This window comes from Cladosporium halotolerans, assembly GCF_011745625.1.
Source record: "Cladosporium halotolerans strain TM138-S3 chromosome Unknown Sca20, whole genome shotgun sequence".
NCBI lineage: Eukaryota > Fungi > Ascomycota > Dothideomycetes > Cladosporiales > Cladosporiaceae > Cladosporium > Cladosporium halotolerans.
The window spans coordinates 313,697-339,782 of NW_027191471.1; the positions used below are offsets into that span (position 1 = coordinate 313,697).

The following is a 26,086-nucleotide window of genomic DNA, read 5'->3' on the forward strand; positions in this document are numbered from 1 at the left end:
GAACGAGATGAACTTCGCTTGCTCTTCCCAGCAAATGCGCGTTCTATTATTGTATTGTTCGTCGGCATACCGCTTACACGGGAACCGCTACTGCCTGGCCGCCGTTATTTTTGAAAGCCCAGCGCCCAAAAAGTCTGTGGCATGAGACCTTCCCAGCCGCAACAATCAGTTCGAATACTCTAGCGGAGATGGTAGCAACGTACCATATATTACGTCGGGGAGATGCTTCGTGGGCGCTTCTCATGTCATCTCCCCAACCCCTACATAAAATGCGGTACTACCATTACCTTTGTATTATCCAACAGACGCGTCTCTGTCGAAAGGCAACCGGACAGCGGCGCCACAAATTTTCAGGACTCCACTCTCTTCCTCGGCTCTTTCTCCACCACAATGCGGAGGTCGTCGGTTTCGGCTTCACTTCGCGCCGCGCAGTTTTTAACTTGCACCCCGTGTCGAGTTCAGTGCATGGCGCGAAATGTCGTCCTCGGCCGGCAGTGGCACGACTGGAGTTGTCAAGAAGCCTAGAAAGTCGCGAGGCAGGGGCCTGCGGACTAACACAGGATGGTAAGTCTGCATTTCAACGTCGGATCGAAAGCCGTGGCGAGTGCCATTGTTAGACACTCGCCGCTTGCCGCCACCTGCGATCCGATGCGAGCCGTCACTGTTGTTCGAGACGACCAACCTGATGAAACGATAGCGCCATCTGTCGTAAACGGCACACGAAGTGCGATGAAGTGAAGCCCGTCTGCGGTCCCTGCGCTAAAGGACAACGACCATGTGTCTATGGAACCCCAGCAGCCGCGGAGCCTGCAGCCACGGCACCTGCAGCACACGATGTCACACAAGTTACGCGACCGGAAGTCACACAAGCGCCTAAACCCCGACGCGTAGCACCGCTTTTCATGGAGAATCGTCCTGGAGAGCACACACGGTTCTCTCCTATCCCGCCTGGCGATGAGAACGATCAACAACAATGGCGTCCTGACGAGCTTGCAAACGAGACCACATACATTTCGAGCCCGCAGTCCAGCTTAGGATCCGCTTACGGCACGGACGTTGCACCTCTTCGATGGTTTGGCCTGCTCGCAGGTGACGTACCTAGCGATGTACACGAGGTCTCAGCACTCGAGGCTCTAGGAGACGCGGCGTTATCGCAACGTTATATTCAGCAAACCCGCGAGAACGACAGTCCCAGCACCAACCGGGATCAATCGTTAGGATCACCTCATGATACGGGGTTTGTCCCTTATGCTAGTAGCAGGCTGCAGATATCGTCCTTGTCGCCTCCAGTAACGGACGAGCGTTCATTCTGGCAGGCTGCCGATCCTATACAGCTGCGGAGTCATGAATATGAGATTTTCGAACGCTTCGTCAACAGTGTATCTCTCTGGATAGATCTTTTCGATTCACTGAAACACTTCTCGACACTAGTGCCTCACCTGGCTTTGCACAACGTAGGATTGATGCGAGCGATACTCGCGCTCGGTGCGAGGCATTTGTCTATCAAGCCGAACGGTGGTGGGGGCAACAACGTCGATCGAACCGCTGCTGTGCAATACTATTACGAAACGTTGCAGTACCTCCAGACTGCTATGCGCTTCACCTCATATAAGAATAGTCCGGAGCTTCTCGCCACGGTGCTCATTGTAAGCACCTACGAGATGATAGATGGCGCGGCCAAAGGATGGGAGCGTCACCTCAAAGGCGTGTTCTGGATCCAGCGTAGCCGCGATATCACCGGAGAATCTGGAGGCCTCGAGCAGGCAGTTTGGTGGGCATGGCTGCGACAAGATATATGGGCAGCGTTCCGAGAACGACGGCGCTGCTTCAGTTTCTTCAGACCCGCCAAGCCCTATATCGACATGGACGTGTGGGACATGGCGTCAAGAATTGTCTACATTGTCGCTCAGGCCATCAACTATAGTTCTACGGAGGACAGGAGGGCCGGAGAGACGGATCTCCCTTCTCGAATATTACGCGCTAACGTCCTGCTGGATCTCTTAGATGAATGGCGACGCGGCATTAGCATCCACTTCAACACGCTGCCGCTTCAAGGCACATTCGACTCCGCCTTTACGCCGCTGTGGTACGCGACTCCCGCGTTTGGCGTCTCTATACAGATGTACTGCGTGGCGCGTATTCTTCTACTAGTAAACCAGCCAGCTGTAGGAGGTTACCTGGAATACCAGAAGCGAGACAGGACAATATCCGACTGTGTCGATACTGTTGGCGGTATTGCCATGCGCCTTCCGGATGACGCTTCACGGCTCATGTCAACGCAGTGTTTGTATGCCGCGGGTCTCTACTGCACCAACCGGACGAAGCAGGATGGTATCGCTGAGCTGATACGCTCGCATTCGGAGCATACAGGGTGGCCCACTAATGCGGATCTGGTCCAGGAGCTCAGAGTGCACTGGGCTGAGCAGGGCTCATGAACGTATTGACCGAAGTCATTCTGATGAGCGTCTCCAATCATGCGAGGAAACATGACGTGCTACCTTCGCCTCCATGCTACTGAAATTCAATTTCGGCTCCGAAAGAGTCTCGAGATTTGTGGAATTTATTCTGAGCATCTCCGCATGTTCGAGGAAAGATAATGTGCTACCTTCGCCCCTGTAGTACTGGGATTTAGTTTTAGCTTCGAGAAAGTCAAGAACTTTATCGAAGTCATTCTCAGAATCCGCAAATATGTGAGAAAAGGTAACGTGCTGTCTTCGCCTTTGTACTACTGAAACGTGATTTTACCCCTGAGAGAGTCAAGAATCTTGTCGAGGTCATTATGAGTATATCTTTTACGTTCGAGGGGAGATGCGGTGCTGCCTTCGCCTCCATACCACTGAGATCTAATCCTACCCCAAAGAAAATTAGGACTTCTATAGGTATCTTTGACTATGCGACAGAATATGTGGCGCTACCTTCGACTTCATATAACTGAAACCTGGTTTCGACACGGAGGGAGTCATGCAGCTCATGCCACCAAGTTCGAAGCAATGAAGGTTTGTCCACTACCCGACAACAGTACACTGTCAGCGGTACGCACACTCACGGCAACAGTCTTGCAGAGCAACACTTTCCCAGCGTTCAGGGTCCAACGAAAGTGTCCAAGACTCTAGCTCAAATGGAAATCGTACTATAGAAGGTACAAATCGTGACCATACTATCCAAACACCGGCTCTCTACGTCCTAATGTACTTGCGGAACAAGATGTGCGCCAAAGCGTACACGAAGACACCGAACGCGCACATGCCCGCGATGACGCCAAAGCCGAGCAGATACTTGGGCTGATCCTTCTCTGGGAAGAGGTATGCGCCGTAGATCTGGGCCAGATTGCCCAGAGCGTTGACCAGTGCGAGGGATACTGCCCGTGTCTCACGCGGCATATCACCGAAGGTACTCGCGGCGTAGCTCAAAGCGCAGCCGTTCGTCGACCAAAGACCAGCTGCCATGATGACCAGCAGTGCATAGCGAGCGCTGTATCCATACACCACGCAGATGACGATGGCGCAGGTGAGAGACACAACGAGCCAACCTGAGATGATAAGGCCGCGCACCTTGGGGTACTTGTCGCCAAAGTACCCTGTGACACCGACGCAGACAAAAGCCACGGCGTAGATAGGCACGACCATGAACTGGGCTTTCACGGCGCTGTAACCGAGCCCTGCGACGAGTGTCGGGTAGAAGTAGGAGAGGGTGGATGACCCGACGATGACCATGTATCCTGCGATCATGATCCAAACTTTCCAGGAGCGAACGGACTGCGTCAACGCTTGGATAGAGCTGATGTGTGCCGTCTCTTCGGTCTGTCCGTGTCCCTGGTCATCTTCTAGCCTTGAGACAGCGAGCTCACGCTCCTGCTCGCTGAGCCGTTTGGTGTTTGCCGGATAATCGGGCAGAAGGAAGAAGGCGACAAGCGCCCAGACGCATGTCGCAGCACCCTCAATGATCTGTGAAAATGTCAGCATCAACAGCCATGAGGCAAGAGGCGAACGATGAAGACCTACAAAAAGCCACCTCCAGCCGCGTAGCCCAGCTGTGCCCTCCATGCCGCCAGTGATCGCTCCGGCAATGATGCCGCCGAATGCACCGGACAAGACCGCGGCGGAGATGTAAACGGCGAAGCGCTTCGATTGTTCATGCTTTTTGTACCAGGAAGACAGCATCAAAAGAATGCCCGGCGCGAATCCAGCTTCGAAAACACCGACGAGCGTCCGGAGAGCGATTAGGTGTTCGTACGTCTTGATAAGTGCCATGCAGCATGTCACCTGAACGAATTGAGTCAGTACCGGTGGACTGTCGCATCAGGAGACCTGGAAAAAGACTTACGGCGCCCCAGAGGAACATGATGGTTGAGAGGAAGATAGAAGGCTTGGTTCGAGAGAGGATGAGGTTACTTGGAACTTCGAATAGTACGTACTATACAGGGGAATATCTCGTCAGTCTGGCTCAATCTCTAGATGTCCATAAAGTCAAGGGGGACAAACTCACGGTGATGAAGAACACGACTAAAGTGATAGAGTATTGGTTCGAGTCCATGACCAAGTCGTCTGTCATGCCGGCTACTTTGGCGTTGCCAATGTTGGTTCTCTGTCGCAAGTGTTAGCATCTGGCATTGATAGTATTCATCAGTTTGGGTCAACATACGTCCATGTAACTCAACAGGTACATAATCCAGACACAGGGCAAAAGGTAGAGGTCGACCTTTCGCACGAGTGCCTTCTCCGCTGCCATCCTTTCGGCGTCGGTGGCCACTGCCTCTTCGGCCTCTTCGACATACTTGATGTCATCCATGTCTTTTAGGCTCTTATCATAGGACATGATCGATGTACAAAGCGGTTTGATGTTGAGATGGAAGGAGACCCAGTTCAAAGGCGAGGGGATATCGCTCATGCATATATAGGCGTCACTGCCATTGACATCGCTTCCGGAGACTTGCCGGACGCCAGACAATGGATGCAAGGCCCGTTCGACTGATACCTCAGCTGGCTGTCGATGTTGCAGTAGATACTGATTGCGGCCACGTGAATCATGCGCCCCCGTAATGCACTGAGTTCGAACCATGAGGCAGTTGCCGTTGACTAGCGTGCCTTTGGCACGAGGGGATCGACGCTATAGGACAGATTCTCCGCATCTTCTCCAGAAAAGCCTGTTCGTTACCTGTGGAGGTGGCGTTTCGGTTTCTAGTGGCCTCGTTGCGAGGATGTACGGGTCCCGTCTCGAGACGAGGTGTGATCTACGTTCAGTCCCCGATCTAAAGGCCGGCATCTGCTATCCCCGAGCGTCTGTAATATCACGTGACCGTACCGATTATGTTCATTCTAAAAGCGAAATTGGCATTGAATGCTAACGTCAGTACCACCTTCATAGATGCTTTTGTGTGACTTGAATGTCAAGTCCCGTAAAGCAGGCGTGGTAAGACCACGTAACACGTTCGCTTACGTACGATTATTAGAAAGTTATGCCTTCGAGACCGTTACGAGCAGGCAGCGTGTCGGGAAGGTGCGGAGTCAGCAGAAGCCGGCCTTTAGATCGGGGACTGGCAATAGATCAGACCTCGTCTCGAGATAGTGCTGGTATATCCGTCACGTAATTAGGGTCTTTTCTCTCCCTGCCGTCCATATTGCGTGAATATCGACAGGATATCGTCACGAGGGCAGACTGCACGACAGTCTGCAGACATCCACTTCGTGTCACCGGTACATTCCGTCTTCCTGAAAGGGTTGCGAGACGGCAGCGCCTGGAAACTCCCCGTATCACATATTAGGACTGTATCGGTACGCCCTCGAGCCATGTTCTTCCATCATACACAACCCTATTCGCTTTTGCCCATTTGAACCCAGAATCGTCGAGCTGCATATTCCTTTCTCTCTTATATCAGCATAACCAAGTAATCACCTGCCAACACAATGGTTCAGGCAGTCTCAATCCACGAGTCCGGCGCCTCTTCGTCGAATGGACACGTAAACGGACACCCAAACGGAAATACAAGCACCATGGCGGATACACAAGGATCAGAAGCCATGCCATACCTGTCAACAGAGCCTTCACCCAACGCCAGCTGGGCCGTAAACCTCAGTCATAAAGTCATCGCCATCACCGGCGCCAACCGTGGCATTGGCCTTGGCCTCGCCGAAGTCTGCTTAGCCAACGATGCCGCCGTCGTCTACTCCCTCGATCTCTCTGAGCCGGATGAGGACTTTCAGGCCCTCGCCAAAAAGAACCCCAACCGCTTTAAGTACCTGCACATGGACGTGACGGACGAGGCCTCGATCAAACAGACCGTCGACGCAATTGTGGCCGCCGAAGGCGCCATCCACGGTATGATTGCCAACGCCGGCATGACTAAGCACCAGCCGGCGCTGGAGTTCTCGCGTGAGCAAGTCGAGCAGCTGTTTAAGCTGAACGTCTTCGGCGCGTTCTCGTGCGCGCAAGCCGCGGCGAAGAAGTTTATTGAGCTGGGCATCAAGGGCAGCATCGTCTTCACGGCCTCGATGACCTCCTATAGACCCAACCGTGCCGGCCCCTCGGCACCGTATGGCGGTACGAAAGCGGCTGTGAGGAACATGACGCACACATTGGCGATGGAGTGGGCGCAGTATGGCATTCGAGTCAACAGCGTAAGCCCAGGTTTTGTGCGGACGCAGATGACAGCGAAAATTGAGGCCGCGCCAGACTTTGACACCAAGATGAAGTACTACGGCGGTATGCCGAGGCTGGCGCTGCCGCAGGAGCTGGGCGGCGCATATGTGTATTTGATGAGTGACACGGCGACGTACACTACAGGCATAGATATCCCGGTGGCCGGTATCGTGGGAGCTTGGTGAAAAGAATCGGCTGTTGCTTCACGTTTCCTAGATGAAGCTGCAATCTAGACGATATGCACGATTTACAAAACGCTCATTCTCCTTTGTTGCTCGTAAATACTCACATCTTGTGAATTTCTTTTCGAGAGTCTGATTCTCCGTCGGCCAAGTCTTGACTTGAAAGCCAATCAATCTGCTATACGATCCCATCCCTCAAGAACGCTCTTCCTGGGTATACCTGCCCCGGAAACACTCGCCCTGGTCCGCGCAGACGTAAGAAAGTGTGCTCATATTCACCAATGCCATCACTCCTTTTGAGCCCTTGCGCGCTTTTGAAAGCGCTCCGTACCATTAGCCAGCTTCGCCTCCAAGTATCTGCGCTCGTACGCACGGCCGTCCATGGTCTCGACGCAAGCTTTGGCGGCAGTGCTGTTGCTGAAGCGTACGGTCATGACACCTTGAGGTTCGGCATCGAAGAGGACGACGTTCTCGACCTCACCAAACTTGGAGCACTCTTCGCGAGTGTCTTCGATGATGTCTTCTACGAGCTCTTCGTCTTCTTCGAGCTCCTCGAGCGTGAACATGCGCTTGAGGACGACGACTTTATCCCAGCGGTGAGAGGTTGCTTGCAGGACAGACACGTCGTCTTCGTCCCATTCGGCAAGGCGTCTGTGAATTCATATCAGTATCCACTGATCATGAGAGCACGGGTAGCAACGGGAGAACTGACTTGTTCATCTCTTCGGTCTTTTTGATGATCTTCTGACGATCCCGGTTGGCAGCGGTGCCCTTCCTCTTCGCGGACTCAGATGCGGCCGGCTTGTCTTTCTGGACCTTGTAATTCTGATCCGCTACTCTGACACGCATCCTGCCGTTCACACCAGGGACACCGAGCCGGAAATCCGAGTCATCAGTCATGTTGATGGCAAGGTTCACCGACTCAGGGCGGAAGTACACTGCGACATCGAGTCAGTGCTGTGATCAAAGCTGCAGAGGGGGAAAGCATTACCAATGAGAGCGTCTCCATTAAATGCGCCATCCTCATTGTAGTACATCTTGATGCGAGGCTGGTTATCGTCAATGCCTTCGGCGATTACGCCAAACTTGGAAAACGCCTTGAACAGTTCATCTTCGGTGACGTCTTGAGGAAGCGATGAAATGTAAATCGCTGTGTTTGCGCGCTCCTTCGGCTTTTCGCCTTTCTGTTTCTTGGAGTTGTCCTATTCATCCGATAAGTAGGAGGTCATGATACCACAGCTTCCCGCCATGGAAGACGAGAGATTCAACTCACATTTTCAGCTTCAGCAGCCTTGCGTTTCTTGGACGGATCGAGGGCAGGTTCATCGTCGTTGACACCAGGCATCTTGTATGCCTCGCGCTGCTGCTCCGCAAGCGCTTCATCCATCTAAATCGCACAAAGACCAGAATGTTAGGGTCACGCCACGGCCGATGTGTATGAACAGCAGCTTCGAATACGCAGGCCGAAGCCCGCCGAGTGTTTCATGGTGAGGACGGGATTTGCTTCAGCGCGAGTTGCGTACCATGGGGACCCATTTCGAGGTGCGAGGGAACCATTCCCATTCTTCGCCGTTTTCATCCTCTAGGATGTAGTTCTTGGTGTCTTTCGAGAAATTGATTCGCGTGTCGGCTTCGAAGTCTTGCACATCGTAAGGGAAAGGCGCGCGGTTCGTCGCCATCGCCGCGAATCTCGTGTTCGAATACCACGGAGATTATGGATCAGAGGTATTGAGATGGACAATGGAGCCAAGACCAGTGATCACTCGCAAGACGAAGATCTGCAAGTCAAAACTTCATCCGGTTCAGGTGCGAAGGAAGTTGGAGTACAGTATGGTGATGGTCGAGGAAGTCGAGCCGGTCTCTGAAATGCGCAGCGGCCTCATATCTACGGAGCGCCACCCACCGCATGGGACAACATCGGGAGGACATGGTTATGTCCAGCTCTTTTGTAAACGTCCCAAATACGATATGAGTCGACGTCATGAATGCAGGCTGCTAATGAATTGATCACCAGGCGTCACATGGACCACAAGCAAGGCTGAGCTTCGCCAATACGGCAAATCGTAACGGGCAGCAAGGCGGAGCCAACGAGGTTCCCATAGACGAGATCCTGAAGGATCAGGCTTGTGGCACACTACTGTGACCGTGCGGTCTGAGCGCGTCTCTTCTGCAGCAGGATATAATCGTCTAGAACGACCCTCGGCCCTGAAGTCTTGCAACGTCTTTCTGAATAATTTGATCTTTGGGACAAACCGTACCCTAGCGATATCACGCATCACCAGCATATAACAGCCAGACACTATCCAACATGTCAACCTTGGGAAACGACAGTATGTCTCACCGACCCTGCGTGCCACAGGTTGGCTAACAGTACCACCAGCTACACAATGTTACCCCAGTCACGCACCAGCCGGCGGGTCAGTGCCTGGTTTCGAAGACTCCAACCAGCTGAGATGCGGCTTCAGTTACCCGCAAGCTCAGCTCACAAACATGACCAGCTGCTGCTCGGGACCAATCTCAGTGTATGACGGCTGTTTTCACTTCTGCGATGCTGAGGATGCATTGTCCTTTAACGACTGTGTCGGGCGCAACGTCTTCACTGAAGGAGGATTTGGAACGTTATGCAATGAGGCTGCTTCGTCGGCGGCGCCAAGCAAGGTTGGAGGGAGTTGGAAGCTGAGTGGGCTGCTGGGAGTAATTGTGCTTGCGCGTTTATTTTATTGATGATACCTACATGAACAAGACATTTGTTGCAGAGGAATCAAGTATGAACACCAGAATCAAAAAAGCGCTTGACACAGCGTTACGAGTCCTGACTTCGAGAAGCGGGTGAGGATTCAAATGGTAGTGGTCATGCGCCACCGCGATTGCTGGAGTTCCAGCTTATGTCTTCGCTGCCGCGGCGTAGAGGTTGGAGCGAGAATGTCTGTCAGAGCTGTCAGCATGTGATTTATGAACTCAAGATGCTCAAAGGACAGCGAAGTGGTAGGGATGGAGTCAGATCAAGTGTAGTTTTAGAATAATCCGCATTCGGCTTCCGAAGAAACCGTTGGCATTGCAGAATTCTCTTTAGTCATCACACTGGAAGGGGGAGAAGTATGCAGACGAACGAATGCCAAGAAGGTTACTCACCTATTGAGGTGCGTGGGTTGTGCGGTCGATGATTGTGAGTCTCACCGAGATGTTGTTGCGGAGGAAGAAGCGCAGGCGAAGTGCGCAGCTTTCAACCTCCTCCGCTCGGTCCCTGGAGGCTGGAGGCCCGTGCAACCTCATGCCGACGACTACCATCAGCACCCACTGGCGAACCGCCAACATCACGCTGCGGAGCACCTTCAACCTAATCTCATCACGCGATTTCTGCCATCCAACGACACCTTCACATCTGAAAACACAAATCTTATACTGTCTGAACGCACATCAATACGAACACCATGGCGTCCTCGCCCGGCGGCAGCTCAGACCTCTCCTCTCCGCCCTCAGAAGATTACGACCACGACGAGAACAGCGCGATCGAACCCTCCTCGCGCCGCAGCGCGGATGTCGCGCACCTTGACCCCGACCACCTAGCACCACCTCCCAAACGCCGCAAGACTGCGCAAACCAACCCATCTCTCCTCGGCTACGACCGCGCGCCTTCCTCACAGCCAGACGCGCAAGACGACGATGCAATCTCCCTGTCCGAAGACGGCTGGAGCGACGCGCCCGGATCGCCGTCACACGACGAGTATGCCGTGCGCGAGGATGCGCAGACCGAATGCCAGTGGCGCGACTGTTCGTGGGGCCCGGCCGAGAACAACGACGAGCTCGTCAACCATGTCCAGGGCGTGCATTGCGCGACGGGCGGCCCTAAGAAGACGAAGTATACTTGCGAATGGGGCGAGTGCCAGCGCAAGCAGAGCAACCACCCCAGTGGATATGCTCTGAAAGCGCACATGCGGAGCCACACGAAAGAGAAGCCTTACTACTGCTCGCTACCAGGTACGTCGAGCTTGCTTACAAGGTAGATATGACAAGATCGGAAACTAATCATTATGCTACAAACAGAATGCGACAAGTCCTTCACGCGCTCCGACGCGCTCGCAAAGCACATGCGCACCGTCCACGAGCCCGAGCCCGCGCGCGGGGGCACATTCCCCAACCCGACGGCGATGAGCAAGTCCCAGAAATCGAAGCTCTCCAACGGCGCCGGCAAACCCGACATGAGCGGCGTCCCGACACACGACGAAGACGGGACGCCGATCGAGCCCTCGCACCCGAACGACAACATCACCTACATCCCCGCACACCACCCCATAACCGGCCAGCCGGGCTTCATGATCCACTACCCGGCCGACATCCACTTCACGACGTTCGAAAGCGCCGTCGAAGCCGACCACCTCATGCGCATTCTGCGGCGGCAGATTGCGTGGGCGGAGAAGGAGTCCGAGCAGCTGAAGAAGGAGAACGAGGAGCTCGAGCGCGTGAAGCGGGAGGAGTGGACGGCGAAGGAAATGCTGCTCGAGGCGGTCATGGCCGCTGAGCTCTCGCGGGCGGATCAGGAGGGTCTGCTGGCGCAGGTGAACGCGCGCGTTGAAGAAGCGATGGAGAAGGACACGCAGGTCGCGCAGAAGCTGGAGTGGAATGGTCCGAACCCCCTCAAGCGAAGACGCAAGAACCCTCGCCAGCCTCGCGACGACAAATCTGCTCTGGAAACGCCCGCGGAAGCAGGAGACGACGATGATGAAGAAGCGGGCTCGCCGCCCCCAACTGGCGCATCTGGCGGCGGGTTCGAAGGCGAGGGCGACCCGTACGACAACTACCTCGAGGGCATGATGGCACAGTACGAGAAGCGTCAGCAGGCTGAATCCGCGCATAACACGCCGATGAAGACCGAAGCAGACCAGGAAGCGGCCGAAGCAGACGCAGTGGGAGCACTAATGGGGCTCAGCGGAGGCAAGTGAGAAAGAGAGAGAGAGAGAGAGCTCCATCCGACATGTATGGCCTGAAACGGCCCAGTAATGACTTTTTGTTCTTTCCCATCTGGCCCCGCGAGCTCTCAAACCCAGCCGCAGTTGCCTTCGTATGTACTTTAAAACCCCGGCTTTCCGAGCCCGTTTTCAGAATCAAATGCCGCTATCATCACATCCATCCCTCGTCCCAATCTTTCCCTCCCTTTGAACGTAAAATCAAACAATAGCCCAACCTACTCCCACCCCTTATTTCGACTTCAGACTACTCCTCTTCCCCCTCGCCTCCCTCTTCTTCTCCCTCGCCGCCTCGCTATTCCCAAACGGAAACCCGCTCGTCCGCTTGTCCGCGCCCGTCCGCTTGCTCGTGCGCGCCGGCTCGCGCGCAAACAGCAGCGCCCACACGCCAAAGCAAAACAGCGCCGCGTTGCCCACGAGCCCGGCGCCGAAGGCAAACGTCCACCCGCCCACGACCTGCGTGTACAGGTAGAAGGCCGTGAGGGCCTGGAAGGAGACGGCGACGACGGCGGTCGCCATGCCGACGTCGTTTTTGTTCGCGGCGCCGACGACGCCGCGGCCGGAGCGCGGCGGGGACGACTCGTCGCTGCCGCTGCTGGGGCGGTCTTTGCTGCTGCGCGAGGAGGGGCTGGAGCTCGAGGGGGCTTGGGGGCCGAGCGGGATGACGCCGGTGAAGATGAGGTTTGAGGCGGCGAGCGCGAGGAGGGTGAGGCCGAGGGTGCGGCAGAGGTAGGTTTCGAGGGAGGTGATGGGGCGGGCGTCGGCGCTGCAGAGCGAGACGATCAGGCGGGGCGCGAGAAGGAGGGGGAGAGATTGGAGGGTGCCCCAGGCGGAGGTGGAGAGGGCGTAGATGGTGAAGGGCTGGGAAGGCTTGTTAGATGCTGGGTTTGTTTTGGGCGAGACGGTGAGGTTGGACGTACGTCGGAGGTGGCCATTTTGGCGGAGCTTGTGGTTGTGTTGCTCGTTCAGATGCGGTGGTTGCTGTATGTTGAGCTTTTCCTTTTTCAAGAAGGGAGTCGGCGACCCTGGAAGAAGGATGTCTCGGTTGGCTCCGCGCAAGGCAGGTGGGTGATTAAAGAGGTAATATCAAAGTGCAACGGCAGGCCGCAGCAAGCGGCGCCAACAACGCGGTGTGAGAAGCCGACGCGGACTGACGCAACCCTGCCTGCCGCCGATCGCCTTTTCCACCTGTCACGCGGCTGAATTGGCGAGCCATCGCGCCTATTTTGTTGCTGCGAGTCTAGGGCTTACACTGGATGTTTGTATAAATTGGCAGTCTGAGCAACTGTTACGTCCAGGACGAAATTGAAGCGATACTGCAGATTCCGGTAGACGCCGGCGCGTCTCTGTCAAATCACCCGTCATAGAAAAGCATCTAGTTATTTCGACTCTATACGTGCTATATACGCATGTTGATGTACTTCTGGGGTATATCGATGACTGTTTCACCATACCAAATCCACAAAACAACGCGCCTGCCAACTCCAAAGGGAAATCCCAGGTCCTGTACATGTACCCAAAGTTTTAAAGAAATCCCAGACAAAGGAAAGCATGTCCACTCCATCTCCTTCTCCATCTAGCAGAGAACCTGCAGCAGTCCAACAACACCAACCAGCACGCCGACCTTCCAGCTCGCGCTCACAGCGACGCCAGCAGAAGCAACCGGGCCCTTCCTCGGCACCTGGTCCTGGCTCTTCGCAGACTCGACCTCGAGGTTGCCGACCATGTTGCAGGCCTGGCCGAACTTGAGCTCGTTGGTGTAGACGTTGTCGGAAATGCAGGTGGCCCAGGCCGTGTAGTCCTTGGTGGAGGGCTCGCACCAGTGGTAGCAGCCGGCGTCGTCGGTCTGCAGCTTGCCCTTGCAGCACTCGTCCTCCAACTTCGTCACCAGGTCCGGCTGGCTGACGGAGGCGGCGCACATGAGGTTCTTGTTGTCGGAGAAGCCGGGGATCCAGGTCGCAGGGCTGATGGTGCTGGGCGTGCACCACTCAACTGTGGTAGCGAGGGATTAGTCTGCGGTCTGAGGATTTGTGTGCATAGGGTGCGTTGAGGAAGACGTACCCGGTCCGACGGGGAGTTGGTGGGCCATTGCGACGGCTGTGTGAATAAGAGTCTTGGGTGGTAACGACAGCGACGCGACCCCTTCAAAAGAGCGTACTCGGTAGGGACTGTGAAAGGTGCGGCTTCGGTGGTTGTGGTGGTGATGGCGGCAGTGGCTGAAGAAAGAGGCGGCACGAACAAGGAGGAGGGAGCGGACGGACCAAGGCACAAGGTTCGCGTGTCTGCATGGCGGCAGATCCTGGCTGGCCGTTGCGCCGTGCTGGGCTTAGCTCAATCTCGCGCTCGTGTCTGCGGTTATTTCTGGGCGTCGGTTGAGCCAACCAAACGCTTTCAAGCATGCTAGCGCCGCTGTTCCGGTGCGCCAACCGCACGGCATGCTCGGCAGCTACGGCGCCACGACGTTTCGAATGAAGAATCGAACGGGGCTTAAATTGTCATCTATATCATGATGTAAGTAATGCTATTGTTCATGACAATTGCTGGCTGCTTGTCCGAATGACACAGATTGGCACAACTGATTACATGAGTCGTCAGAACGATGCTATGCCGAAATGTTGCCATCACTTGATTGAGTGCAACTTTCCAGGACAGCGAATGTACAGGAGGCGAGGACCGGTAGCACCTTGAGATGATCGATGAAAGCACATGCTGAGAGCGCTGACTGGCTTCCGGGGCAGACCGGGGCTAGCAGCTGTCTGCAGAATCAGCGCCCCCTCGTGTCTTTTAGGGTTAGGGTTGCCCAGCGTACATTGGGGTCAGAAGCCTCATCAACGACGCAGCATGTCTGAACATGTTGGATGGTCTTTGGACTATTCTGGCCGACTTCCGGCATGAAATTCGAACGGCTTCGTCTTTCTGTCAACCGCGAACGGCCTTCGTCCCCGCTCCCGACGATAACATAAATCACATCAACCGAATCGCCGGATCTCGCATAGAGTGATGAACCCTCCGCCCGCGATACTCAATCCACTCCGTCCACACACACAGCCTGCCCCTGACGCCCTCCGGCCTCGTGCAAAACGTCACCCGGTTCCCGCTCGGGTTCAGGCCCGGCGCCGAGTCGATGTTCGCATTGCACACCCGCACCTCCTCCCGGGGCAAGACGCTCCCGTCGAAGACGTTCAGCTCCGTCTCCTCGATCTCCATGATCCGCTCCGCGATCGCGGCCGCCATGTGGCTGTCCCAGAGCGCCTCGCGGCGGACGAAGCGGCGCAGCACCGCAATAGCGCGGCGTCGGAGGGCTGGATGGCGGCATTTGATTGAGACGAGGTAGAGCGGCGAGATGAGCTGCATGTCGAAGAGGAAGGTGGAGGGGGAAGTCGAGGTGGAGGAGTCGTCGATAGATTCCGCGAGGCAGACGGCGCGGTCGTATAGAGGCGTGTCGGCGTCGGTAGCGCACTCGGCTGCGTAGAGGCTGCGGTGCAGCCAGGTGGTCATGGCTAGATGATGTATTTCTAGGATAGCTGCAGCTTCGACGAGGCGCGGAGAGGTTTGCGCGGTGGCGAGGTAAGTGTCGAGGGTGGCCTTCCACTTACGCATGTGGGCGATTAAATCGGCGCGTTGGGCGATGTCTTGTGGGGTCAACTCGTGATCGATTCGGCGGGTTTTTGATTCGTGGACGAAGCGGATACTGAGGTTGATGAGATGCACAATGCTGTCTCGGGCTTCATCGATCGACGTAAAGGTCTGCGGTACGGTCTCTGAAGGCATGAGGCCGTAAGGATAGGTAGGTCTCAGGCCAAAGAGTTGGGACAGGAGCTCCAGTCGGTTGAAGAATGGTAAGACCTGTTCCCGTATGCCCATCGCTCCTACGCGGCTATTGGGGCCGTCACCTCCCGTGCCAGCTTTAGCAATTGCCATGCCTGCTTCGAAATGCTTCACCGCAGGCTGATAGTCTCCCCTCAAGCATTCCACGCAAACGAACAAGATGCATACCAGCAAGGCAATGTTGACTGATTCCGAAGATGGGCTACTCATAAGCTGTGACAAGTGTTTGATAGCTTTGTTGTACTGAGACAGGGCTAACGGGTCGTTGTGTTGATGCTGCCATATGCGTCTCATCTCTTTAGCGTTCATGGAAGATTCACGCACAACGGATCGACTGTATGGCAGGTCTTTAAGGAACGAATCTCTCCGTTCGTTCAAAGCACCCACTGCAACTAGAGCATGTCTAACTGCAGGTTCACTCTGGGCGACTTGTATCACAAGATGTGTCCACTGATCGATTGACCATGTTAGTCCTCTTTCTCCAAGCTGGCGTGGCCACCGTGATTCTCTGTGCACTCACAAAGTCGGCATCGAAATAGCCAGAAACGCCAGGCGCAGTGCGGCATCGGAAATAGTCGATCGCGCGTCTTTCCGCCGAAGCGCCTTGCTCCAAATCGATGTTTCTGCAGAGGACAAGCTGTTGACCGCTCGGTGGAGCTCTGCATGCTGGTTCCTTGGGCGACGAAGCCTTCTTCGGCGGTGGTATCGCATATCCATCGCACTTTCGCCCGGTACTTGTACAGCGTTCGCAATGGGGTTTTGCTTCATCACATTTGATACGACGGATCCTAATCAGATCAGACTACCGTCATTGAAACCAGCAGTCGAGGCTGGACGTACTTGCAGGTGATGCACCCTGTCTTGACTTTTGGCCTGCCCACACGGGTGTGCCTTACGACAAGTGCTTGATTGTTAATTCGTTTGAAGTCCGCAGGCGTCTGGTCCTTGATTCCTGAGCGCGGTAATCTGACCAATGGAAGAATTTGGCATTTCCCAGGAGGAATCGTCTCCGTGGGGGACATTGAATGAGCTTGCATTTCTTTAGCTCCGGCATGTACGGGGGAGAAAAACCTCAAGCGCTCTAACTGAAGGCTTATGTGATTACTTTCACGATTATCTAGGCGAGGCCAGACTCTCGGCTACTTGTACACGATTTAGCCGTCTGACAGGGTCGCACAGCTGAGGAGCGACGGTGACGACTAGGGGCTGTGCTGCATGAAAAGCGAAGCGAAGGAGGATCCCTTGGATCTGATCCATATTGGAGCTTGCGACGCCTTGGCGCTCAAGGATGGACACGAAGACGCGTTACATGCGCCTAGGCAGTTGCATAACCTTTCGCCGTCGTACGACCGGCGTTGCACGCCTCCCCGGCGATGTTCATGTCACACGTTTGCGTGAGCGCAAGGCAGTGGCCGAAGTTCGAGGCAAACGGAGCCACTTGCAAGCGCGGCGCTAGCGAGCGGGTACTCCCGCAACGGCCCCGCCGAGACCCACCACAATAGCAAAGCCAACACCTCAATCATGCGCGACAATAGCAGCACCAGGCCACTTCGTTTCAGCTGCCCCCTCAACGCTGGCTGTAATTGGCCAGGATATGCTATTGTAGCATGGAAAGACGGTGAGAAGCATGTGCCTGCCACCGAGCAGGCATTGCAGCGTTTGCTGGCGCCCACCTGACGGCTCCGCTGTTGCTATTGTAGATTCTGCTATTGTCGTCGACATGTCAATAGGGTCACTGAAGTATATCCCTTCCAGCACTTCCTCCAATCTCAGTTTTCTCCATCACGTACTCACAAGCATACCCAAACATTCACACAACCATCTCCTAAATCTCTGCAACCCTTTCCCCTCTTCGCCGCCTCCAGTTTGAAGACACCGCCTCACGAGGCATCTCGCAACACAACACCGGCAGGAGCGACCAAACGCGTGCCTTCCACAACAACAGTGTGATCGTGATCGCATTCCACTCACAAAAACTCTGCCTGGTCACAACTCTGCTCATCACAACTCTGCCTGATCACACCTCGGCCCCCACCCACGCCCACAAGATGGACACCTTCATCACGCAACTCACCAACAAAATCATGGCCGAGCGCGCCAACCAACCACAACAACAACACCAAGCAACCCACACCGCCCCACCACCCCCATACTCCGACCCAGACACGGACGCCGACTCCGACGACGAAGAAGACTCCGACGAAGAGCCCATGAAGCTCGTCATCAACGCCTCCAACACCATCCACGGCAGCAACAACGTCGTCCCGACCTCGCCGGCCGCCCTCGCCGACGCGTCCAAGTTCAGCGCCATCCTGCTGCAAACCATCGCGCAGCTGAACCAGGCGGCGCGCGCGCACGATGGCTCGATGCGCCCGCTGCGCGTCGACTTGACGGTCAATTGCGGCGTGGCGGTTGTTGGGGACAGGAATGTCATTGGCACATTCGGGCTGAAGCCGAAGGCGCCGCCTACTCTCACGCCGAACAGCTTCGGTCCTGACCCGCAGTTGGCCGTGGCCGAGGCGCAGGTGGCGGCTGGTGCGAAGAGGAAGGCGGAGGATGAGGTGAGTTCGTCTTATCTTGGACCTGTAGAAAGATCTAGTACTGACTTGAACACCAAATAGGCCCCCGAGCACGAGCGTGAAGCAAAGAGGCTCGCCGAAACCATCGACGGGGTCAATGGGCAGCAACAGCCTGGAGTGTGATGGCTGCCCAGGAGGTACCGTGAAGATTATCGACTTGGCGTGTTTGCTTTTGAAGGGCTGTTTTATGGATGTGCTACGCTTGGGCGACGGAGTTTACTCGCTTTTTTTGTTCTTCCTTCTTGCGATCATGAAGCGAGCGAATGTTTCAAACCGAAGGCGATTGCTGTACGAATCACTGGGGGTGTGTGTGTAAGCGTATGGAAAAGCTTTCCATTCAACTCTCACCATTCAATCTCACGTACATCATCTGAAAATGCCACGTCACACCTGCTCTCTCAAGCGTACAACAATGCAGGTTCAAGCCCATCGATTTTGATACAAAAGCAACACGTCGACCTGCGCCATCGCTAAGACACATATCACTACAATCCCCACTCGGGAGCCTCCGCGCGCGAATTCAAACAAAGAAAGCCTTTTGGTATACCCATCCACTCCCCCTCCCGCTCTCAAACCGCACCCCTCACTGCATCTGCATCTGCTGCGGCGTCGCAGGCGGCTGCCCGCCCGCCTGCTGCTGCTGCGCCGCCTGCGCCGCGGCCTGCATCTTGGCCCTCTGCAAGCTCTGCCTCTGGCCGTAGCCGGTGGACATGAAACTACCAGCGCCGGAGGCGCCGGGGTAGTTGCCGCCGCTGCCGCCCTGGCCCTCGGCGGCCAGGCGGCGCTCGCGGTACTTGCGGCCGTTGATGATGTTCTGCAGGCGCTTGCGCTCGCGCGGCTCCGTGATCTTGGTCCAGTCCAGGTCCTCGCCGGGCTCGGCGTAGTTGGTGATGTCGGCCATGGTCGAGGCGGAGATCTGGCCTTGGCCGCCGGCGCTGGCGCCGGTGTAGAGGTGGGAGGAGGGGTTGATTTCGGTGCGGGGCGTTTGGTGCTGGACCGGGGGTTGAGGGGTGTGGTGGTGTGGTTGAGGGGTTGAGGCGGGGAAGGAGGCGATGTCGGATTGGAGGTGGGTGACTTGGCGAGGTGGAGGGGGAGGCGGTTGGTAGATGGGGTTTGCCTCGCTGAAAGGTTGGTTAGATGATGCGTTGAGATTTCTGGGTTGATTGATTGCATACCGTGAGCCTTGGTACTTCTCCAGGTGGAAGAGCAAGAAGTTCCATGGCGGAAGGCGCTTGTCGCGCTCGTAGAGAAGACCACAGTTCATGCAGAGCGACTTTAATACTCATTAGCCATGTCAATTGTGTCAAAGTGGACATTCCACTTACCTTCTGTCCACTGGGACCGTCTCTAACGCCCCACACAGCTGCTCCCCAGATCTTGCAATGCGAGCACATCCAGTATTGCCTTTCGCCCTCCGTCAACTGCGTAATGCTGCCAGCGAAACCAGATGTCTCTGGAGTTTCGCGACCAACAGGTGACAAACTCCTGAATCTTCGCTTCTTCTTTGAACGCTCGCCACGACCCATGCGTTCGTCTTCGCCACCACCGTTTGCTTGTTGCGACCGAAGTCCACCCGCAAAGTAGTCATTGACTCCGCTGTTCTGCGTCTGCAGAGGCGCAAATGAGGTAGTAAATCTCGCGGTTTCTCTCCTCTGCCGTCGGATTTGTCGTTCACGATCTCCCTCACGCTTCTCGATCTCTTCCTTCGACAAAACCTCAATCTTCGGCTCCCAGTCAGATCCGAGTCCATCTTCGTCGAATCGCCACCCAGCACCAACTCCGAGCGCAGATTCCGTGGTTCCGTGATATTCGCAAGCCTCGTTCTCCAGCTCTCCCCACGCGTTGACTCCGCTTCCTACGACACCGGCCAGACTACCACCGTTGTCAAGCATGTCTTTCTTCAGACGGAGACTCGCCTCGTAAATCGCATGTGCCATTCCAGGGACCCATTCTCCACTCAGGCCGAGATCCGCGCAAGTCTGCTTCGCGAACATCTCGGCAAATCCAGGAGGGTGGAGTAGCGACCACTCGAATTTGTCAGTGTAGAGCTGGTTTTGAAGGTTTATCGAGATTGAAAGGACGCAGCGGTGAGTGTCGGCGGGGTTCAGTACTGACGATGTGGCATTAACCGTCGGTAATGATTGCGCAGACACTGCAATACCAGGCGTCGCGGTGCCGTTTGGTGCAGGTGAAGCTGGATCAGACGTCGGGATAAGGCCGTTAGTCCGGGGAGGTTGGAGGTAGCTCGCGCTGGGAGTGTCTGCTTGCATTGGCGTCGAAGACATCTCGCGCGAAACAGGAGCATTCCCAGGGGTCGCAGCGGCTGTAGTGGGAGGTGCTGTCTGCGGCGCATTTGCTTGAAAAAGCGGATGCAGGGCGGTCGTAGAGTGCTCTTCGAGCTGTTGACGGATCTGATTCGAGATTTCAATGATCATGCCTTGTTTCCGAGACATGGGAAAGTCCAGATCCTCCACAAACGTGCGCGCGAATTGGTCAGGAGTGATCAAAGCCTCGTGCAGGTTCCAGAGGAAGCTATCTTTCAGTCGAAATTGGGGCGTCGGCTCCGGCTGCTTGTATGCGGGTAAGCTCTCGTCGATACCGAAATCTCTCGCATTACTCGGAGTAGGTAGCGCAGCCTCTGGGCGGAAAGGCGCAATGTCTAGGTCAATTCGAATGGGAACCAGGATGGTAGGCAGGGCTGACTGTGTGTGCATCTGCTTCTCCGTCAAGACACGCTTTGGCTTGCCCATCCATTCGCGCCAAACACCTTGCACGTCAACAGGCTCGTAAATGTCCTTCCCAAGCTCCTTCTCTGCCGCCTTCTCGCCATTTGGATCGGGGTCGCGTCGCTGCTGCGCCGTGCGCAATCCGGTCTGTCGTCGCGGGTTGTCGGAATCTTCGATGCTCTCATCCGCGAAGTCCTCGGAGTAGTTGATGGCAGTGGTGCCGCGTTTGGTCGTGCGAATGGGAGGGATGACATTCTGAGGCTGCACCGGGGCGAGGATCGAGTTGCCGTACGTCCGTATGCGCGGCGCATAGCTCGAGACGAAAGCCTGGGGCTCATTCAGCCTGTTTGCGTTCATGGCTGGCATTGTCGAAGCCTCTCCACCCAGACGCGCCGCTGTTTGCTGTTGCTAGGAGGATCGCGCAAGTTTTCGTCGGATGAAAGGAGGGCTGAGTCGCGACGAAGCTAGGGCGATAAGGGTATCATTAGAGTCGCTTTGATCTTGTGATTGCGACTGTGAAAGTGAGTGCGGAATCTGCCCAGCAATGTGGTGAAGGTGTGGTGAAGAGCAATTAATTTGCGTGGAGGAAGCGTCTGCTGTCTCTCGCGCGCTGGTCGCTGGCACGTCGCGGGAAGGGAGCGCCCGCACGTTGCCGCAAGGGCCACCTCCTCCCTACGCGCATCCCACCTCCTCCCTGACAGAATGCTTCCGTGCATCGCCGACGTACCTCTTTGCTTACATTAGAGGTGCAGATAAATCCTTGTCACGTGCAACAGAATGACACAAGCCTAGCTCAACACTGCCACCGGAACAGGCCCATCATGCGTGCGGCGCAAGGGCGCCTACAGCGCTCGGCGGCTCGAGATCGCTGAACGAGGCGATGACCATCCACAATTTGGCGCGTACCGCTACTAACACAAGGCGCTGTACACATGAAACTGCCCACCAAGTAACGCCGCAGTGTGGCAAGTAGGTAGGTAGGAATAAAATGCTGCATTGGATCCCCTTTCGTCCCAATGTCCATCTTTGTTTTAATCAAATTCTGCTACCTCCTGCACGTCGGACAATCACAAGTACCACTTCGTTTCGTGTGAGCAAATAGCGCTTTCGCTAAGCACCGCACTTCATGGCTGGCATTGCTCAGCAGCAACAGCATATCGTCCCAACTCTGGAAGAGCCTAGACCGGACACGTGGGCTTTCATCTCACAAGTTGCTTGTTCCACCTGTTACACGAGATGGCTCACAACTCAATAGTGCGCAGCTTGCGCATTCGACATCAGAAAGTATTTTGGTCTCCAAAAGCTGGCAACTGCCTCCGACAGAGTCCGAGAAGAAGAGTGCGCATTGGTGGATATGGGAATGGCTGTGCGAACTACTTGCTCTAGGTTCTGCGCGGGCATGCTCAGCTCACAGCCAACAGGGACATGTAATTACTCGATCCCTGGGGGCATGGCACTCACCAAGCCAAGAAAGCTTATGGAATGGAATGACACCACACCTGTCTTTATAGCCGGATCTGGAAGCAATTACATCTTCAACCGATCCGACGTCGTCGGCGAAGGCGACATCTACGGAGGTATATCTCAACTTTATCGGCCAAACATTCTCGGAATTCGCCCATGCCAACGGAGGCGACTATTCACCCGGCAACAACACTGCATTCTACAAGGCCAACGTCTTGGCCTACGAGTGCGGACTTTGGACTTGCCTCCAAGCTCGATCCGTCAACGCATCTAACGGCATCGTGCAAGACACGCTTATTGACTACCGCAATGGCAACTCCTCGAAAGACAGGAATGATAAGCCTTTCATTTACGACGAGTCCTTCGATATCAAAGATATTTCCGATTAGAATGTGTGGGACTTTGGTCCTTATCTGGCAATACAGAGCACACTGGTTGGGGCCTTGAGCGGTTCTATCACCGTCAAAGCCAATGGGGATGTCGACTATACGTGGGCGCAAATTCCGATGGCTTACAGGGGCGGTCTGAAAGGCGGTATGGGATCTCTTGCTGACTGCTTGCATTCCGCCTGGGTGTACGCTGACGGCATTGAGCGTTGGTGGGCAGACTTGCTAAAAGCCTAACGAACAACATCAGGATGAATGGGTTCTTGCGAGATCAGGACAGTACCAGATACGCAGGTGTTGCCCGGTCAAAAGTCGTACATATCGAAGTGAGATGGCTTTGGCTCATCTTCCCAGGCGTCCTGGTGTTGCTTTCGGCCATTTCCCTCGTGGTCACCATTATTGCCAGCTACCAAAGTGTCTTGAGACCATGGAAGACTTTCATACTTCCTGTGTTCTTCACCAGGCTTGAAGAAGGACTGCAAGAAGAATGGAAACAAGAATACGCTAGTGAGAGCAGCTTGCTGAGCGAAGTCAAGCACCGATGGGCTGGACTCGACAACAGCGGAGACACATGGATTTTCCGGCATGTTGACAAGAAGTCGCACAAAGCTCGCGACTTTGAGATCGCTGGTGATACGTCTGTAAACGGGTGAACGGCCGAGGATGAACGGATTGTCTGGAAAATGTGTTTAGAGCTTAGCGATCAAAATCGAGAGGCAAGCGTCTCTTCCAGTTATTCATGATCACGTGACCGCGCTGAAACGCACTAACTCGTTGCACATGCGCTTGTTTCAAACCCCGTCTCCCGCGCTTCACCACCTCCAATGACCGTCTCAGATCGACGCTCCCCAAGGCTTTCATTGACCAGGCTCGTGTGTGAAGTCAGACTGCATACACATTACCTAGGCGCCGGCTTGACGCAGGCGGCCTGCGTCGGCCAATAGTCAACAAAGCAGCAAAATTCACTGGAAGCTTTTGTTCACTGGGCAGTCGCAAAGCCCGCTATTGTTCGACCTGTCATTGTCGGCGCGCTTCGCAGTAGTGAAAGCAATAGTCTATTGTTTCATTATCGGTGGGTGCATTACGATCTCGCTGACCGCTAGGTATAAGGATCTCTCTTTGTTTTTCGCACATCCTTTGTTTACCTGCCACCGCTCTTGACTTGCAAATCACTCTCTTTCGACAGACAATCGCTTTGCCAACACGTTCACCGAACACCCTCCGTCTATATCTTGACTAGCTGGCCTAGTCTCATCAGCACATCTGCAACCAACCGACTCCAACACAACCACTCCGAGAACTACAATACCATGGCACGAAACTTCGCCCTCCAGTTCTTTTTCGCCCTGGGGCTTCTCGGTGCTGTTAATGCGCACATGATCCTGGCATCTCCTGTGCCCTTCGATGATGCCAGTCTCGTGGACAAGGCTCCTTTGGAGAGCGACGGGTCGAATTTCCCGTGCATGGGCTCATCGTACAAGATCAGCGCCATGAACAAGATCCCGGTCAACGAGCCTGTACTTCTTAGCTTCAAGGGCCAGGCCAACCATATGGGTGGTACATGTCAGCTTTCTATCTCTATGGATGAGAAGCCGGATGCCCAGAGCGTCTTCAAGGTTATCCAGACCTTCCAGGGGGCATGCCCTCCGAAGGATACCGAGCCCGGCCTCACTTTCAACATTCCGAAGGAGTTCCCCACAACCAAGCGTGCCACACTTCTGTGGACCTGGTTTAACAATCTTGGCGCCCGTGAAATGTACGCCAACTGCGCACCGATCGAGGTCACAGGTGGCTCCAACAACATGGACTTCTACAACTCTCTTCCCGACGTTTTCAAGGCGAACGTTCCGGCAGCCGACTGCAGGGTTCCTGATAGCACGGACGCCATTATTCCCAATCCTGGTCAGTACATCATCGAGGGTCCCAACATCAAGCCTGGGACGGTCACCGGTCCGAAGTGTGGCACCGCCTCACAGCAGAAGAATGTGAAGCCAGTCCCCAACCTCGCCGCCTACACTCCGCCGGCCAAGGATTCCAACCAGATCACCTACGTCAATGGTAATGCTGGAGGCAACGGTGGAGCTAGTGGAGCTCCCTCGGCTGGTGCTGGCAACCCTGGCGCTACGCAGTCTGCGAACAACGGTCTCTACATTCCATCAGCACCTGCACCTACGCAGTCTGCTCCGGCGATCCCGAGCTCCATCGCCAGCTACAATCCGCCCGCGGGTACCAGCTCCGTAGCTGCTCCACAGCCGACTACTCTTCAGACCAAGCCGAGCGCCCCGGCCTACCCTACGCTCTCGCCTTCTCTTGGCCAGGGTGTCTCTGGGCCAACCTCTGGCTCCACGGCCTCACCAACGGGCAGCGCATCATCATCTGGTGGATCTGGCTCCAACAGCTGCACCCAGGATGGCATGATCGTCTGCAACGGTCCTACCCAATTCGGCATCTGCAACCACGGCAGCGTCGTTTGGCAGGCAGTCGCCGCCGGCACTACCTGCTCCAACGGTTCTATTCAGAAGCGCCACGTCCACGTCCGTCGCCACGCCCACGGTGCTCACAAGCAGCGTGCGGTGAGCTTCGCCGAGGGCGAGGAGGCTCTGATCGAGGCCAGCCTCGAATAACTTTCCTTCCTTTTTTTCCTTTTTTACTTGATTGAATTTGCATAGCTCTGGAGTTCGGGAAAACAACCTCGAGATGTCGGAGAACGCTCGCATGGTATTGCATAGCGATGGCGATTGCATTTTGAGCGTCTCTTTTGTTTAGACTGAGTGCGAAATGAAAATGAACTGTTTTTGGCTCTTCAACTATTGAATCCTGCGTTTCCAATGAAATCTCGTGAAATATCCGTAACCTCTGCATCGATCGCTTTGATCGTTTGTCTTTGTCCGTCGCTAAATAGTATCAAATGACTCGCGTGCTGGGAACCCTCCAGCGCTGAACCCTCCACGGTGTGGGCTTCGCAGCAAACCCCGTGGTCTCGACCGCACCCTAGCGGCACAGAGGAATCGCGCCCTTCGAGGACATGCGGCGCGTAGACACTTCGCATTCGCATATATCCATAACTGCGTAGAACACCTTCCTCTTCCGTCTCCGTTATCTCCAAAAGCACCCGGGGAAAGGGCACACGCCCTACGCATTGCGTGAATTTCATCAGCCGAAGGATCCTGCCTGCGCCATCCATCCACAGCCGCCCGCTCCTTTCCTATACCTACCTACCCACCTACCTACCGCAAGCGACTACATATACAACGATAGAGAAGGGCAAAAAACCCCCCGCATGCCAATTCCCAAAATCCCCACTCTGCAACCAATCCTACA

General features: G+C 55.3%; 11 protein-coding genes across 11 annotated transcripts; 5 read left to right on the plus strand and 6 right to left on the minus strand.

Moving 5' to 3' along the window:
* Positions 1-342: 342 nt before the first annotated feature.
* WHR41_05890 (uncharacterized protein) lies at positions 343-2,662 on the plus strand. Its single transcript, XM_069374495.1, has 2 exons — positions 343-564; positions 698-2,662. The coding sequence occupies exons 1-2, from the start codon at positions 476-478 to the stop codon at positions 2,433-2,435; spliced, it is 1,827 nt and encodes a 608-aa protein (XP_069228344.1). The 5' UTR covers positions 343-475; the 3' UTR covers positions 2,436-2,662.
* A 514-nt stretch (positions 2,663-3,176) lies between these two features.
* On the minus strand, positions 3,177-4,815 carry WHR41_05891 (uncharacterized protein; the record flags this gene model as incomplete). Its single annotated transcript, XM_069374496.1, has 5 exons — positions 3,177-3,944; positions 4,002-4,262; positions 4,324-4,413; positions 4,486-4,584; positions 4,642-4,815. The coding sequence occupies 5 exons, from the start codon at positions 4,813-4,815 to the stop codon at positions 3,177-3,179; spliced, it is 1,392 nt and encodes a 463-aa protein (XP_069228379.1).
* A 1,175-nt stretch (positions 4,816-5,990) lies between these two features.
* WHR41_05892 (uncharacterized protein) lies at positions 5,991-6,821 on the plus strand (the record flags this gene model as incomplete). The annotated part of the gene is made up of 1 exon (XM_069374497.1): positions 5,991-6,821. The coding sequence occupies one exon, from the start codon at positions 5,991-5,993 to the stop codon at positions 6,819-6,821; it is 831 nt and encodes a 276-aa protein (XP_069228342.1).
* Positions 6,811-8,651, minus strand: WHR41_05893 (uncharacterized protein). Its single transcript, XM_069374498.1, has 5 exons — positions 8,342-8,651; positions 8,092-8,205; positions 7,810-8,020; positions 7,531-7,756; positions 6,811-7,469 (listed from the first exon to the last, which is right to left on the minus strand). Exons 1-5 carry the CDS (start codon positions 8,495-8,497, stop codon positions 7,106-7,108), a joined length of 1,071 nt encoding a protein of 356 aa, XP_069228343.1. The 5' UTR covers positions 8,498-8,651; the 3' UTR covers positions 6,811-7,105.
* A 1,454-nt stretch (positions 8,652-10,105) lies between these two features.
* WHR41_05894 (uncharacterized protein) lies at positions 10,106-11,945 on the plus strand. The gene is made up of 2 exons (XM_069374499.1): positions 10,106-10,796; positions 10,863-11,945. The coding sequence occupies exons 1-2, from the start codon at positions 10,250-10,252 to the stop codon at positions 11,756-11,758; spliced, it is 1,443 nt and encodes a 480-aa protein (XP_069228345.1). The 5' UTR covers positions 10,106-10,249; the 3' UTR covers positions 11,759-11,945.
* Positions 11,785-12,854, minus strand: WHR41_05895 (uncharacterized protein). Its single transcript, XM_069374500.1, has 2 exons — positions 12,703-12,854; positions 11,785-12,643 (listed from the first exon to the last, which is right to left on the minus strand). Exons 1-2 carry the CDS (start codon positions 12,715-12,717, stop codon positions 12,014-12,016), a joined length of 645 nt encoding a protein of 214 aa, XP_069228346.1. The 5' UTR covers positions 12,718-12,854; the 3' UTR covers positions 11,785-12,013.
* A 287-nt stretch (positions 12,855-13,141) lies between these two features.
* On the minus strand, positions 13,142-14,013 carry WHR41_05896 (uncharacterized protein). The gene is made up of 2 exons (XM_069374501.1): positions 13,844-14,013; positions 13,142-13,774 (listed from the first exon to the last, which is right to left on the minus strand). The coding sequence occupies exons 1-2, from the start codon at positions 13,869-13,871 to the stop codon at positions 13,359-13,361; spliced, it is 444 nt and encodes a 147-aa protein (XP_069228380.1). The 5' UTR covers positions 13,872-14,013; the 3' UTR covers positions 13,142-13,358.
* Positions 14,014-14,746: 733 nt separating this feature from the next.
* On the minus strand, positions 14,747-16,647 carry WHR41_05897 (uncharacterized protein; the record flags this gene model as incomplete). The annotated part of the gene is made up of 3 exons (XM_069374502.1): positions 14,747-16,060; positions 16,131-16,398; positions 16,451-16,647. The coding sequence occupies 3 exons, from the start codon at positions 16,645-16,647 to the stop codon at positions 14,747-14,749; spliced, it is 1,779 nt and encodes a 592-aa protein (XP_069228381.1).
* Positions 16,648-17,658: 1,011 nt separating this feature from the next.
* WHR41_05898 (uncharacterized protein) lies at positions 17,659-18,312 on the plus strand (the record flags this gene model as incomplete). The annotated part of the gene is made up of 2 exons (XM_069374503.1): positions 17,659-18,171; positions 18,232-18,312. The coding sequence occupies 2 exons, from the start codon at positions 17,659-17,661 to the stop codon at positions 18,310-18,312; spliced, it is 594 nt and encodes a 197-aa protein (XP_069228405.1).
* A 460-nt stretch (positions 18,313-18,772) lies between these two features.
* On the minus strand, positions 18,773-21,482 carry WHR41_05899 (uncharacterized protein; the record flags this gene model as incomplete). Its single annotated transcript, XM_069374504.1, has 3 exons — positions 19,515-21,482; positions 19,365-19,462; positions 18,773-19,310 (listed from the first exon to the last, which is right to left on the minus strand). The coding sequence occupies exons 1-3, from the start codon at positions 21,279-21,281 to the stop codon at positions 18,773-18,775; spliced, it is 2,403 nt and encodes an 800-aa protein (XP_069228406.1). The 5' UTR covers positions 21,282-21,482.
* Positions 21,483-24,075: 2,593 nt separating this feature from the next.
* On the plus strand, positions 24,076-25,389 carry WHR41_05900 (uncharacterized protein; the record flags this gene model as incomplete). The annotated part of the gene is made up of 1 exon (XM_069374505.1): positions 24,076-25,389. One exon carries the CDS (start codon positions 24,076-24,078, stop codon positions 25,387-25,389), a length of 1,314 nt encoding a protein of 437 aa, XP_069228391.1.
* Positions 25,390-26,086: the final 697 nt, after the last annotated feature.